At 53.8% G+C, this 13,090-nt stretch overlaps 1 protein-coding gene across 1 annotated transcript in view; it reads left to right on the top strand.

Annotated features, from left to right (window-relative positions):
- Window positions 1-6,832: 6,832 nt before the first annotated feature.
- Window positions 6,833-13,090, top strand: part of LRP5L (low density lipoprotein receptor-related protein 5-like) — a 34,026-nt gene continuing 27,768 nt past the window's right edge. Inside the window, exons 1-2 of the mRNA XM_008569568.1 lie at window positions 6,833-6,894; window positions 8,233-8,364. Of these exons, the coding sequence (XP_008567790.1) occupies window positions 6,855-6,894; window positions 8,233-8,364 (172 nt within the window). The 5' untranslated portion in view covers window positions 6,833-6,854. The remainder of the gene's footprint in view (window positions 6,895-8,232; window positions 8,365-13,090) is intronic.

The raw sequence follows: 13,090 nt of genomic DNA, 5'->3' as shown, positions 1-13,090 counted from the left end.
GGGGGGGGTGGTGGGGGTGGGGGGGGGGGGGGGGGGGGGGGGGGGAGGTGAAGGAAAGCGCAGGGAAAGAAAGGCGTCTGTCCCGGGCCTGCTAGAGCCTTGGCCAAGCTGGCCACCAACACCTTCGAGCCTCTGGCTGCCAGGAAAAGTTCACCCACACCCCGGCCCTGCTGCTGAGGGGCTGAGTCATAGGATGGCCTGGCCCAGGCTTTACCCAGGCAACCATGCTGTGCTCCCAAAGCTGCCACTTAGTGCGTGTGGACTGAGACAGCCTCAGTTTTCTCATCTGTCTAATGGGAATGGCAATTCCAGCTTTCCCTGCATCAGTCGAGTTCTCACTAAATGCAAAGGAGACAGAGTAAGAGAGGCTGTTTGGAGAGGCGTTCTGTGTGAAGCATGCTCTCTCCTCCTATTCCCACTGGTGCTGGAGCAAGAAGAGGCTCGGTAACAACAGCTGGGTGTGGTTGGACCCTGGCCACCAGGTTCTGGATAGGGGTTGCCTCTTGGGGCCCCCGCAGAGTTCCCATGGTGGAGGGGAGGTGGCAGCTGCGTGTCTGTCATTTTCCCTCTCCTGCTGGATGGAGACCCCCAAAGGGCAAGGCTGTGCTTGTTCTCCCTGTGCTCTGAGACCACGTTGGTCCTGGTGGATGTCAGCCCAGGGTTTGCTGAAATGGAATGAAGTTTGACCTCTGGAGAGATGGAAGCCAAGCGTGGTAGGGAGACTCACCTGGTCTTAGAGAGAACCTGCTCCAGGAGAAGAGAGAATTTATTGGCCCATGGAACAAGGCCATCTGAGAAGCGCCACTGTTCTCAGGCCCAGCCAAGCCCAGGGACTCCGCCGCTCCCTGCTTGGACTCTGCCTCCCCAGTCGGGGTTCCAGGGCTGGCTCCTGTGGGCCCTGCTTGGATGAGGGGCCTTTCACTAAAGCAGGTGCTAGGGCTGAGGGTGGTGTGTTTACTGATGCTGCCCAGGAGGAGGGGGTGAGGGGGTCAGCACCATCCTACCCAGTCCAGAGTGGAGGGGGAGCTCCTTAAAGGCAGTCCCAGCACTGTCCCCTTCTCTGCTGAGAAGAATAGACAGGACAGAGTAGGTCTGCCACCCTGTGTCCCGTGGCCTGTGCACAGCCGACTGGGACAGAACCTCGTGTCCTCCAGACTGGTGTGGTTCTCCTCTCATCTCTTCTGGAGAGCCACACCCAGCCTCTGGGCACACATCCTGTGGTCACCCCAGAACTGGGCACATTCTCTGGGTGCTGGCAGGGCTGGGGCCTGCCATCCCTGACGCTGGTGGCATAGGAGGCTGTCTCTGCTCACTTCCATTTGGCTCATTGGCTGGAGACCACATGAGGTTTCTTGTGGTGTGCACTGCCTGCCCCTGGCTGGAACCTTAAGAACATGGATAAGCAAGGCCACATCAGCCACAGACTCCCCTGGGAGTAGCTGCTGCTTCTGTTTCAGTGACATCCCACCCACGTGTTTTGTTCTTTTTTATTAGACTTCATTTTTTAGAGCAGTTTTAAGCTCACAGCAGAATTGAGCAGAAAGGACGGAGAGTTGCTGTGTACCCCTGTTCTGTCTGCTGCCCCCCCCAGCCTCCCCGCTTGTCAACACCCCCCACCAGAGGGGTACATCTGTCACAGCCAATGAACCTACACCGATAGGTCATTATCACCTAAGTCCGATGTTTACATCAGGGTTCACTCATGGTCTTACGTTCTACGGGTTTTGACAAATGTATAGTAACATGTATCCACTACAGTTATACAGGATAGTTTCACTGTCATAAAAATCTTCTGTGCTTTGCTTATTCATCACCCCCCTCCCCAACCCCTGGCAACCACTAATCTTTTTACTGTGTCCATAGTTTTGTCATTTCCAGAATGTCATATAGTTGGAATCACACAGCCTTTTCAGATTGGTTCTTTCACTTAGTGATGAGCATTTAAGATCTCTTGTGTCTTTTCATGGCTTGATAGCTTGTTTCTTTGTATCCCTGAATAATACTCCATCTTGCGTGTTCTGAATTGCCTTGTAGAGGTTCATTTACAGCATTTTCATTGTAGCAAAAAATCATAAGTAACCCAGACATCTAACACAGAGCCACTTAAATAACTTAACTACAGTATACTATACTTCCATTGAAATGACAAGAAATATTTCTGTTAGTGAAAAGGGAAGGTGCCCGGAACATATTGTTCACTGAGAGCAAGTTGGAAACAGTATTTTTTTTTTTTTTTTGTCTTTTTGTCTTTTTTCGTGACCGGTAACGGGATTGCAGCCCTCAGTGTCGCGCCCGCACCATGCTCAACCAGTGAGTGGACTGGTCTCTATATGGGATCCGAACCCTCGGCAGGAGCGCCGCTGCACTCCCAAGCGCCGCACTCTACCGAGTGCGCCACCGGGCCGGCCCGGAAACAGTATATTTTGATTGCCTGACTTTATTATAGTGATAATACCCGAAACCCTAAACGTTGGTTATCTCTGATGGGTGAGATTTCAGGACAAACTCACCATCTCTGTTTCACGTCTGCATTTGTGGAGACAGAAAACAGAAACAGCAGATCCGTGTCAGCCCCGTCTCCTCTCGCCTCTGCCCTCCTCTTTAGGTACATGTACTGGACGGACTGGGGCGAGACGCCCCGCATCGAGCGGGCGGGGATGGACGGCAGCACTCGGAAGATCATCGTGGACTCAGACATTTACTGGCCCAATGGGCTCACCATCGACCTGGAGGAGCAGAAGCTTTACTGGGCCGATGCCAAGCTCAGTTTCATTCACCGGGCCAACCTGGACGGCACGTTCCGGTAAGTGCCCCCAGTTGTGGGGCACCCCCTTCCCCGTTTCAACCAGCGCCACCAGGGCACTGGAAGACCTTCCTTCTTCCCTTATGCCCACAGTCTCCTATCTGAAACCCTGGAGACCTGAGGAATGCAGGACTTTTCAGAGCTTGGAACAGTAACAGAATATGTGTGCCCCACCCTATATCACACCCGAGCTAGGTCGGGCAGCATCTGCCATCTAGCATGTGAATATTTTTGTAGCGAAATGCAGAATGTTCATTCCAAGTGGGACAGAAAAGGCTATACATAGCCCCACATCCATGCACAGGTTTTGCCACCAAATGAGCAACAAAAACTTTCTATTTTCAGAGTGTTTTGGATTTCAGAATTGCAGAGAAGGGACCACGGCCCAACAGGGCTGTGGAGGGTTCACTTCAGTCTACATGCCACCCCCACCTGTCCCCACCCGGCACATGCGCATCTGAGGGTGGCAGAGGGGCTGTCTCGGTTATCACAGTATTCCCCAGTCCTGCCAGAGGGTCACACTACACATAATAGGTGCTTGGTAAAGTGGGTTGAATGAATGAAAGAATGTGAAGGACTTTTCCCTTGTTGAGTAATTGCTTTTAGAGCTTCCTGGTTGGCTTAGCCAGTAGCCCCCCAAGTCTATTACCCTTTAAATGTAGAAAAGTCCCCTCCATTTACAGGTGAAGGTTGGTTTATTCATTGGCCAAGTACTGCCTGATTGTTCTGTGCCAGGTCTTGGGGATCCTCCTGGCAGGGCAGACCCCCTTCCTGCCCTGGTGGAGCTCCTGGCCTCGGTGGGGGGATATGTAGGTGCTGATGCCCAGATCTGGCTTTCTGCAAACACAGGCAGATGCCACTTGAACAGACTTAAGGACAGTGGCAGATGCTCCGTGTCATCCAGGCCTTGTGTACTGGTTGTCTGTTGCTGTGTAACAAAATGCCCCCTAAACTTAGCAGCCTGCAACAGCAAACAGTGTTTTTTTGGGGGGTGGGGGGGTGTCAGCAGTTAGGAGCAGCTTAGCTGGGTGATTCTGGCTCAGAGTATGTCCTGAGGGTGTAGTCAAACTCCTGGATGGGGATTTAGTCACCTAAGGCTCAGCTGAGGTCGGAAGATCCTACTCTAAGCCCACTCTGTGCCTGTTGGCAGAGGCCTCAGTTCTTTCTGGGCCTCTTCGTCAACTGAATGTGCATCTCAGGCTGGTTTGAAACGTTCTATCCCCTTGTTTCTGGGAGCACAAACTGGCTGGGTCAGGGAGCCAAGATTTGGAGATTTGGGAATGTGGCTACCCTGGAGACCATGGTTCTTGGGAGCCGAGTGGTATTGGCCATTATGAAGGATGGGTGAGAAGTCGTGATGGGACAGTGAGGATGATGGCAGTTAAAACGTGATGATGCTAGTGGCACTGGCAGTGACTAACACTTCCACAATACTTAATTGTTTTCAAGGGACATTTACCAGTTTATTTCATGCTCACACCAACCCTATCAAGTGTTTGCCATTATGATGATGCACAGAGAGGCTCATGAACTCACCCAAAGCCACACAGCTGGGGAGAGCCAAGGTTGGAGCCCAGGGTTCACAGCTCCGGGGTCCACTCTGAGCCTGCTACCTGCCTCAGCACTGGATGCTTCTGGCTCTGCAGGTGGCCAGTATTCTTTATGGACATGCCCAGAGCTAGCCAAATAGAAGCCTAGTTTGCTGGTAGAGTGGACAAGCTCTGGAGCCAAACAGACCTGTGCATTCCCCTTTTGGCTGTGACTGTGGTTGGGTTGCTTTGCTGCCCTGAGCCTCAGGGCCTTGTGTGTGAATTGCGGGTAGTAATCATACTCCTAGAGGGATGTACAGAGAGTACAGTGGGCAGTTCACGTAAAGCCTGGGCACGGTGCCTAGACACTGTAAGTGCTCACTGAAGGCTGGTGTGCTTGGGGAGCTCCCAGATCTGGTTGGAGGCAGAAGGGACCATGGCTGGGGACAACTTGGAGTCAGGGAAGGGAGTGTCCTACAGGCCATGGGAGGATGGCCTCTTGCTGAGGCCAGGCGTGGCGAGGAGGAGCCCGAGAAATGGTGGGCCTTTGGCTTCTCTGATTAAAAAATGGGGCCATTGTGGAAAACAGTTTGGTGATTCCTCAGAACGGAAACGTCGACTTAACATACCATCTAGCAGTTCCTCTCCTAGGAATGCACCCCAAAGAATTGGAAACAGATATTCAGATAATGCTTGTACATGAGTGAGTGTCCGTAGCAGCCCTGCGGTAGCCCCCTGACCTGTGGGTTTACCTTCCGAGACCCCCGGTGGATGCCCGAAACCGCGGATAGTACCGAACTCTTGTTTGTTATGTTTTTCTGACACGTACATACCCCTGATAAAGTTTAATTTAAAAATTAGGCACAGTAAGAGGTTAACAACAGTAACCAATAATAAAATAGACCAATTATAGCAATATAGTGTAATAAAAGTAAAGTACGGGTTACTTGATCACAAGCACTGCCGTTCTGTGGCGGTTGATCTGATGACCAACCGGCTACTAAGTGGCTTACAGGCGGATAGTGTAGACAGCGCGGATGTGCTGGACAAAGGGATAATTCACGTCCTGAGCAGGATGGGGTGGGCTGACTCGAGATTTCATCACGCTCCTCAAAGTGGCATGCGATTTAAAACTTATGAATTGCTCGTTTCTGGAATTTTCCATTTAATATTTTCCAACTGCAGTTAACCACAGGTAACTAAAACCACGGAAAGCAAAACGGTGCATAAGGGATGACTACTGTGTTCACAATAGCCAAAAGGTGGAAACAACCCAGTGTCCACCAGTGGATGAATGAATGAGCAAATTGTGGTCTGTCCCTACCCTGGAATATTGTTTAGCCATAAAAGGACTGAAGCATTGACATGTGCTATGACCTGGATGAACCTTGAGTGAACTCCCTAAGTGAGAGAAGCCAGAGAAGGCAGATGCACAAGGCCACGTGTATGATTTCATTCATATGGAATATTCAGAACATTTATGGGTAAATCCGTGGAGGCAGAAGGTAGATTAGTGTTTGCCAGGGGCCGGGGGTGCGGGTAGTGGGGAGTGGCTGATGATGGCTGTGGGGTTTTCCTGTGGAGTGATGGACATGTTTTGGAACTAATTGTACAGCATTTGAGTGTATTATATAGCACTGAATTATTCACTTTAAAACGGTTAATTTTATGTTATGTGGATTTCACCTCAAAAAATTATTAAAAAGGAAACGTTGACAAAACAAACAAAAAGGGCAGTGCGTCAGAAAAGAGGAGCTTATAGTTGTCATTTATTCAGTAATACTTGGTGCTGTGCCACGGGCGGGGGACATGGCCGTGACCACCCACCTGCAGCCCCTCCTGCAGGGAGCCCATCGTGAAGGGGAGGGGCCGTGTCAAATTACGATGCTGTTACCAGTGTCTGTGATCTCTGTGAACATGAGTTCTCATTTGCTGGGCATTGTAAGCACGTAGAAAAGAAAAACCTTTTCTCATGTCAATGCCAAGTTTCATTTACACTGGAATAGAAATTATGGGCATTAGAAGGATGGGCAAGTGCATTTGGCCAGATTTGTGTTCAGTGATGATTCAATCCTTGGGCAGGAGGGGCCTGCTCAGAGGCAGCTCTGGGTCACCAGGTGTGGCTTCCTCCTTTCTTCTCTGGGGGGCACTTGGCACTTTACCTGGGGGACCCCCTGTGTCACTGCCACAGACAGTGGGAGGCTGGCGGGTGAGGGGGGTGCCCTGAAGAGTGGAGTGTGACTCGCTCTCCCTGGTCTCCCTCTGCTTGTTCACAGCTGCTTTTGTCCTCTTGAATGCCAGGGGGTCGCCAGTGCCCAGAGCCCTCCTGACGGCCTCTCCCTCTGCTCCTCCCCACCCCCTGCAGCCAGAAGGTCGTGGAAGGCAGCCTGACGCACCCCTTTGCCCTGACGCTCTCTGGGGACACCCTGTACTGGACAGACTGGCAGACCCGCTCCATCCACGCCTGTAACAAGAGGACAGGGGAGAAGAGGCAGGAGATCCTCAGTGCCCTGTACTCGCCCATGGACATCCAGGTGCTCAGCCAGGAGCGGCAGCCTTCCTGTGAGTCTGAGCACCCGGGCACCTGCTCCCTTCCCTCATCGGAACTGTCTGAGCCCTGCCCTGGTGCTGGGGCCTTTCTCCCTGCAGAAGCCCATGGTCTGGGGGAGGCGGATTCTTGGTGGGGTCACATGCTGGAGGGAGAGAGGGAGGTGTGGGGCGGGTGGGGTGCAGAGGCCCCTTCTAGAGCTGCTGTGGGGGCTGCCTCCAGGCTCAGAGGTGGCCATGGGATTACCAAGGAAGGTTGCCTCATGTTAAAGGCCCAGCAGGAGTTACATATTTAGTAATGAAAAGTATGCTATAAGTTGGTGGTTCTTAGCCTGGGTTCCCCACAAAGTCGTGGCAGAAATCCCTGATGGTCAAACTCATGGGCTTCTGTGACAGATGACCAGCAGGGCCAGGGCCCTGGACTCACCCAATCCCATGGGGACGATCACCCTCCCCCATGGGCCCCAAGGATGGAGATTTCTGGTGAAGCCATTGTAGGGGGTTCGAGCTTTGAATTTAAGAGTAGGGGCTCATGGGGTAGTTGTTCTCAGCAGGGCACGGGGAGGGTGGGGTTCTCCAGAGCAGTTTTCTGGAAAGAAAGTCATGGTCCTTAAACCCATCCACACTTGGCGCAGCCGTGGGGAGGGCAAGTGTTGTTCCAGCTAACTCCATGTTTCAGGGGTGCTAAACCCCACCTTCCCCTGGGCAGTGAGGTGCCAAGAGCATTCAGTTCAGTTGCTTGTTGGCCCTACAAGAACCTGGGAAGATGACCAGCATGGCCATCCCACCAGGAGGACCAGCTTAGTGCTGCGCATGGTCACCAGCATGTGTGTGGAACCCATGGGGTTCAAGCATGTCACAGAGACAAGACAGGCTGTGTTCTCAGGAGCCCGCCGTCTCAGGGGTCCCCTTCATTACCACATGAGCAGGTCCCAAGACCCTGCCGTGGGAGCATGGAGGGCATCCTTCCTGGAGGAGGTGTCATTTGTTGGGGGGGGGGACCTAGAAAAGATGGGGGTTTTCTTGTTATAGGAATTTGGGGTGTAGGGGACTGGCAGGGAGGATGCCTGCTCCAGGGGCAGGGTGTATCAGGGCCAGGAAGGTCACAGCCGGTTTTAAAGAAATTGCAGACCAGCTGCAGATGCTGAAAGTCCGACGTGGAGGGTGGTCAGTGATGCGGCAGGATGGAGTGGTGACCTGGAAGGGCCCTGATGCTATGTGAGGGCAGCGTTTGGGCAGAGGGACACTATGAGGTGGGGTGAGGAGGCGGGGTGTTGACTCATTTGGAAACAAGTGAGTGGCGGGCCAGACCCTATTCTGGAACCTTCTCTCACTCTGTCCTGCCTTTCCCAGTCCACACGCGATGTGAGGAGGACAACGGCGGCTGCTCCCACCTGTGTCTCCTGTCCCCGAGGGAGCCTTTCTACGCATGCGCCTGCCCCACGGGCGTACAGCTGCAGGACAACGGCAGGACGTGCAAGGCAGGTGAGGCAGAGACCTGCAGGGCTGGGGGCTGGAGGGGGCGCCCGGCCTGGCGGGAGCGGGCTGCCACTGGCTTAGGGCCCCGAAAGGAAACACATGGATGAGCCCATTTAAAGCAGTCTACTTGCTTTAGCGAAGGCTTCGGGCATTCGGGCTCTGCGTCCCAGTGCGCTCGGGCCGCTGACCGGGCTGGATTTGTGGTCAGGTCTGGGCTCTGCTGCCCAGCAGGCGGCCAATCTCAGGCGTGTTACCGGCCTCCTAGGAGCCTCGGGTCCTTGTCTGCAAAATGATGTTGTCATGGCCAGGTAGTGCCACCACAGTGCCGAGCACGCTGTCAGTGCGTGGTGATTACAACTGAAAAGCTCACTGTCATTAGTGATGAGCCAAAACCACGTTTCTTGTAAGGAAGGACAGTAGCATCGGAGGATGCTGTGAAACAGGTGGTGGCCCCACAAAGACGCACTGTCCCCGTCTGTATTTTTCTCATCTCTGTCTGTGCACTCGCCAGCGGTGCGGCATGCAGGCCTCGTGGTGTGGTTTCCTTTTCTGCTTTTCTGCTTTTCGTTAGCATTTTTCCACATTGATGGGAATTTATCCTTCATTTTTATCCTCGTGTCTCATTCCTGTGAAGTCTGTGCCATAATAACTCCCCTGTGGAAACTTAGGTCACAAACGTTGTTAATGGGAAATCTTTTGGACGCATGGCGTTAACTTGGTCTCCCTCCCCACGTGCGATTTTTTTCAGGTACCTTACACCCCTTTTGCGCTCCCGCTGGTCTCTCGGGCACTCTTCAAGAGCTCTCACCAGGAGTATTTTGTAGTGAAGCATCGTTCCCTGCTCTGTGGACCTGCATGTGGGTCTTTATTTCCAGGGGTCAGGTTCAGGGTGGGATCTTCTGGAAATTAGGCATGTCCAGGATGCAGCCTGTCTTTGGGGATGCTCTGGGGACAGGGCCTGCTTCCTGTGCCAGTGTCCCACTGGGGATAGGGGGAAGGAAAAGCAGGAGGCTGCCCAAGTGGGCTGGCATCCAGCCTGGGGACGGTCCTGTGGGACAGGGTCTCGGGTGATTGGCCACCAGAAGCACTCTCCTGCCTCTGTGTGGGTGGAGGAATTTCCTCCCTCTGTCCCAGCTGCCGCCTGAGCACATGGGGGTCCAGGCTCTAAGGCAGTTTCCTGGGCAGTCCTCTGATCTCAGCGGGCTGCGGTCTGTACTTGAGTGCAGTGGCCAGGTTTGTGGGAGTGGGGTCTTTCATCTGTTCCCTGGCAGCGCTTCCACTTCGGGTGAGGACTTTCCAGGTCTGTATTCACTCCTTCTTTTTTGCAGAAGAGAGCATAAAGACTTGGCTGTGTCACTGAAGTGTCTGTTAGCTGCATAGGCTATTGCAGGAGTCTCCTCACCCCGCCCCCAAGGGCCTTATTTTCCCAACTGGGGAGTGGGACGGGCACCACCATTTGAAAACTGGGGACATGGGCAGTCCAGTCCTCATGGTTCTCTCTCCTTTTTTTTTTTTTTGAGTTTTTTGTGACCGGTAAGGGGATCGCAACCCTTGGTGTGGTGTCGCCCGCACCGCGCTCAGCCAGTCCCATATAGGATCCAAACCCGCGGCGGGAGCGTCGCTGCGCTTCCAGTGCCGCACTCTCCCCAGTGCGCCACGGGGCCGGCCCCCTCATGGTTCTCTTAAAGTGGGACCCCAGCCACTCAGAGCTGGGGCTTGCCTGAGAAGCCGCCTGGACTGCACTGCATTTGTTCATGTGTTCATTCATTCATTCAACCATACGCTCACTCAGCGGGCGTTTATTGGGCACCTGCTGTGTGCTGGCACAGTTCCCGGGCTCTGGGCGTTCCACAGTGAGCAGTGCAGACAAAATCCTTGGTTTCTGGGGTTCACGCCTTAGGGCTGGGGTGGGTGAGGGAGGCAGATGGCACACGTGAGTCTGAAGTGCTTGGTGTATCGGGAGACTGGCGCCTTGGTCACCTCTGGGGCCCGCTGCCATTTACTGTTCACTTTGCCTGGAAGGTGATGCTGAGGGGGAAGCTGACCTGGTGAGGAGATCTAGGCAAGTTGCCTGTGAGTGATTCAGAGATACCAGGGGTTTGGACAAACAGGTTAAGGATGGATAATGGACACACTTGAGGGGGAGGAGCAGCTTGACCAGGTTGGATCAACCCTCTTATTCTCCAGATGACAAAATGGAGGGCAAGTCACTGGCTCAGGGTCACCCACAGCAGGGAGCAGAGTAGGTTCTAGAAGGTGGGATCTCCTGGCTCCCAGAGGCGTGGGTTTGTTGCTGCCTCTGGCCCCGAGTGGGGTGACTGACTGCTGTCCTGGCCCTGGGGTCAAGGTCCTGGCCTCCCTCCCAGACTTCCCAGGACACCTGCTGCTCCCTCAGCCTCACAAGTGCCACTGGAGAGCGGTGCCCGGCCTGTTGGCTGCTGGAAGGTTGGTGTCTTAGTCCGCTTTGTGCCGCTATAACAGAATGCCACAAACTGGGTGGTGTTTTACAAAGAAGAGAAGCTTATGTGGCTCACGGCTCTTGGACCACTCCCTGCCCAGGGAAGCTGTGGAGGACCCAGTGTGTTAACAGGAATCAAAAGTGCCGTGTCTGGTGCCTGGCATGCAGTAGGTGCATGGTATAGGGCAGCCATGTCCACTGTCCACGCCATTGCCATCATGTCACTGTGACCAGTGCTGTGGCTGGCGCCAGGCCCGAGAGAGCAGGGCGGGCTTGCCTAAGGTCTAGATGCCCCCTATTGTCCAGGGGTCCTCCTACAGCTGACAGCTGGGATGGGTTGTCACTGGGGAGCTGGTGGAGGGGCATGATTTCCTTCCCAACCAAAAGAGGCAGGAGCCATGGGCTTATGTGGAGCCCCCCTTTCTGGTTCCCAGAGCTGGACCCCCTGAGCCTTGGGGACTGGTGCCGTGGCTGGGCCCTTTGAGGACATTGCGTTCTTTCTGCAAACGTTAACTCCACATTCAGGCCCAGAGCAGCCCTAGGGAGTTCTCTGAGCTCATGGTCCTGCAAAGGCCTGGGCTGGGGTGGGCAAGGGGCAGGCTGGGGTGACGGGCAGAGTAGAGGAGGTTGCCTTAGGTCGCAGGGCCACACTGTGCAGCCGGGGTGGGAGGACTTCCTAGAGGAGGTGGCACCAACAGTCTGGCAGTGGGCCCAGTGTCTCTGGCCCAGTCTTGGCGGCTCTGCGGTGTGGAGCTGACACCACAGACACCTGTGGGGTTGCACCGGTGGATTAGTGGCAAACCCTGCCCTTCCTGTTGGGCGCTTTTCCAGTCTAGAGCTGTCAGGGCAGGAGGGGCTGATGGTGCAGCATCCGGCCTCCTTCCAGCGGCCAGATTCCCCAGGGACTCAGCTGTGTTGGGGCCACCTTTCCCTGGTCTCCTAAGAACTGTTTTTTCTCCCTGTTGGAGAATGCCAGGCATGCAGGAGAAAAGCGTTCCTGTTGTCTTTCAGAGGCCCTGCTTGGGTGGGAGTACGTGCCTGTTTGGCAGGGTGGGAGCAGGGGGCTCTTTTATGCTGAGCCTGAATCTTTCTGCTTTGGCTCCAGATGCCACGTCTGGGGTGTTACGTCAAAAGCAAAAGCTCACAGATGAGACAAAAGAGATGTGGCCAGGAATCTTGTTTGCATGAAAATGTGACGGTTGGGTCCAGTTTTTTTTTTTAATGGTGGCTGGCCTGTACAGGGATTCAGATTTTCTTTTTTTGTAATAAAAATGGTTCCCAAGCTCAAGCTTGGCCTCTGGGGGCCTCCCGGAGACCCACCCCCAGGCTTTCCATTGATTTCCTGGTTGGTGCTGGGTGCTGGAGGTGGCTGCTGTGTCTGCCCTGAACCCACCTGAAGCCAAAGTGTTCCAGGGCAGTTGGGATGGGAAAGGGTAAACGAAGTGTTCTAACAGTATAGAGTTGAGAAGAAACCTAGAATCTTCTTAGAAGCATTTCAAGAGTTTGCTACCAAGATGGCTTTCTGCAAATTTGAGGTGGTTCTAAAATATCTTTCCATATTTCTTAATCCAGAGGGATATGGGGATGGGTGAGAAATGAGGAGCTTTCGGTCTGTTTTGGGGACAGACACAGCCCCACAGAACCCAGGTGGGTGAGTCAGACTCTCTGAGACAGGCCAGCACGGGGCTGAGGCAGCAGACTGGGGGTTTTAAGATGTGGATGTCCTGAAACACCCTGTTTTTATTCCTTGCCGCAAAATACCGTGTTAAAGGAAGATTTTTTATGAAAAGACCATAACCCTCTCACCTGAGCACTGTAGAGGTTTCCCTTTTCGCATGTGGCCTTCTAGGCTGTGAGCGTCCACTGGCGTGTATAGGTGTGTTCAGTGGACTTGTTATATGTAGTGTGGGAATTTTGACTGCTGACGGCACATAGCATCGTGACTGTGAAAACCGCCTGCAGATAGTAGCTGGTCACTCAAGGGCGAAATGAAGAAAATGCTAAATCCTGTTGTCCGTTATGGCTGATGATGTAGCTTTGAGGGTGGGCAAAGGCCTTGTGCATGGTGCCCAGCCAGCGGGGATGTCACACCTGGCCAGAAGGGAGCTGTGCCCATGGAGAGCTGCCCAGGGAGTCTGCCGAGGTGTCCGCTTGGAGGGTGGACTTTAGGGGCAGGCAGAGGAGGCCCTGGGGTCATGTGTAGATCTCCTCTTGGCTGTGGAATTGGTGAGGTCCATTGTGCCATGGGGGTGAAGAACGGAGGCCACATGGTGA

This window comes from Galeopterus variegatus, unplaced genomic scaffold (assembly GCF_000696425.1).
Source record: "Galeopterus variegatus unplaced genomic scaffold, G_variegatus-3.0.2 Scaffold512, whole genome shotgun sequence".
Classification (NCBI taxonomy): domain Eukaryota; kingdom Metazoa; phylum Chordata; class Mammalia; order Dermoptera; family Cynocephalidae; genus Galeopterus; species Galeopterus variegatus.
The sequence above is the reverse complement of the archived record's forward strand: the minus strand, read 5'-3'. Positions and strand labels throughout refer to the sequence as shown.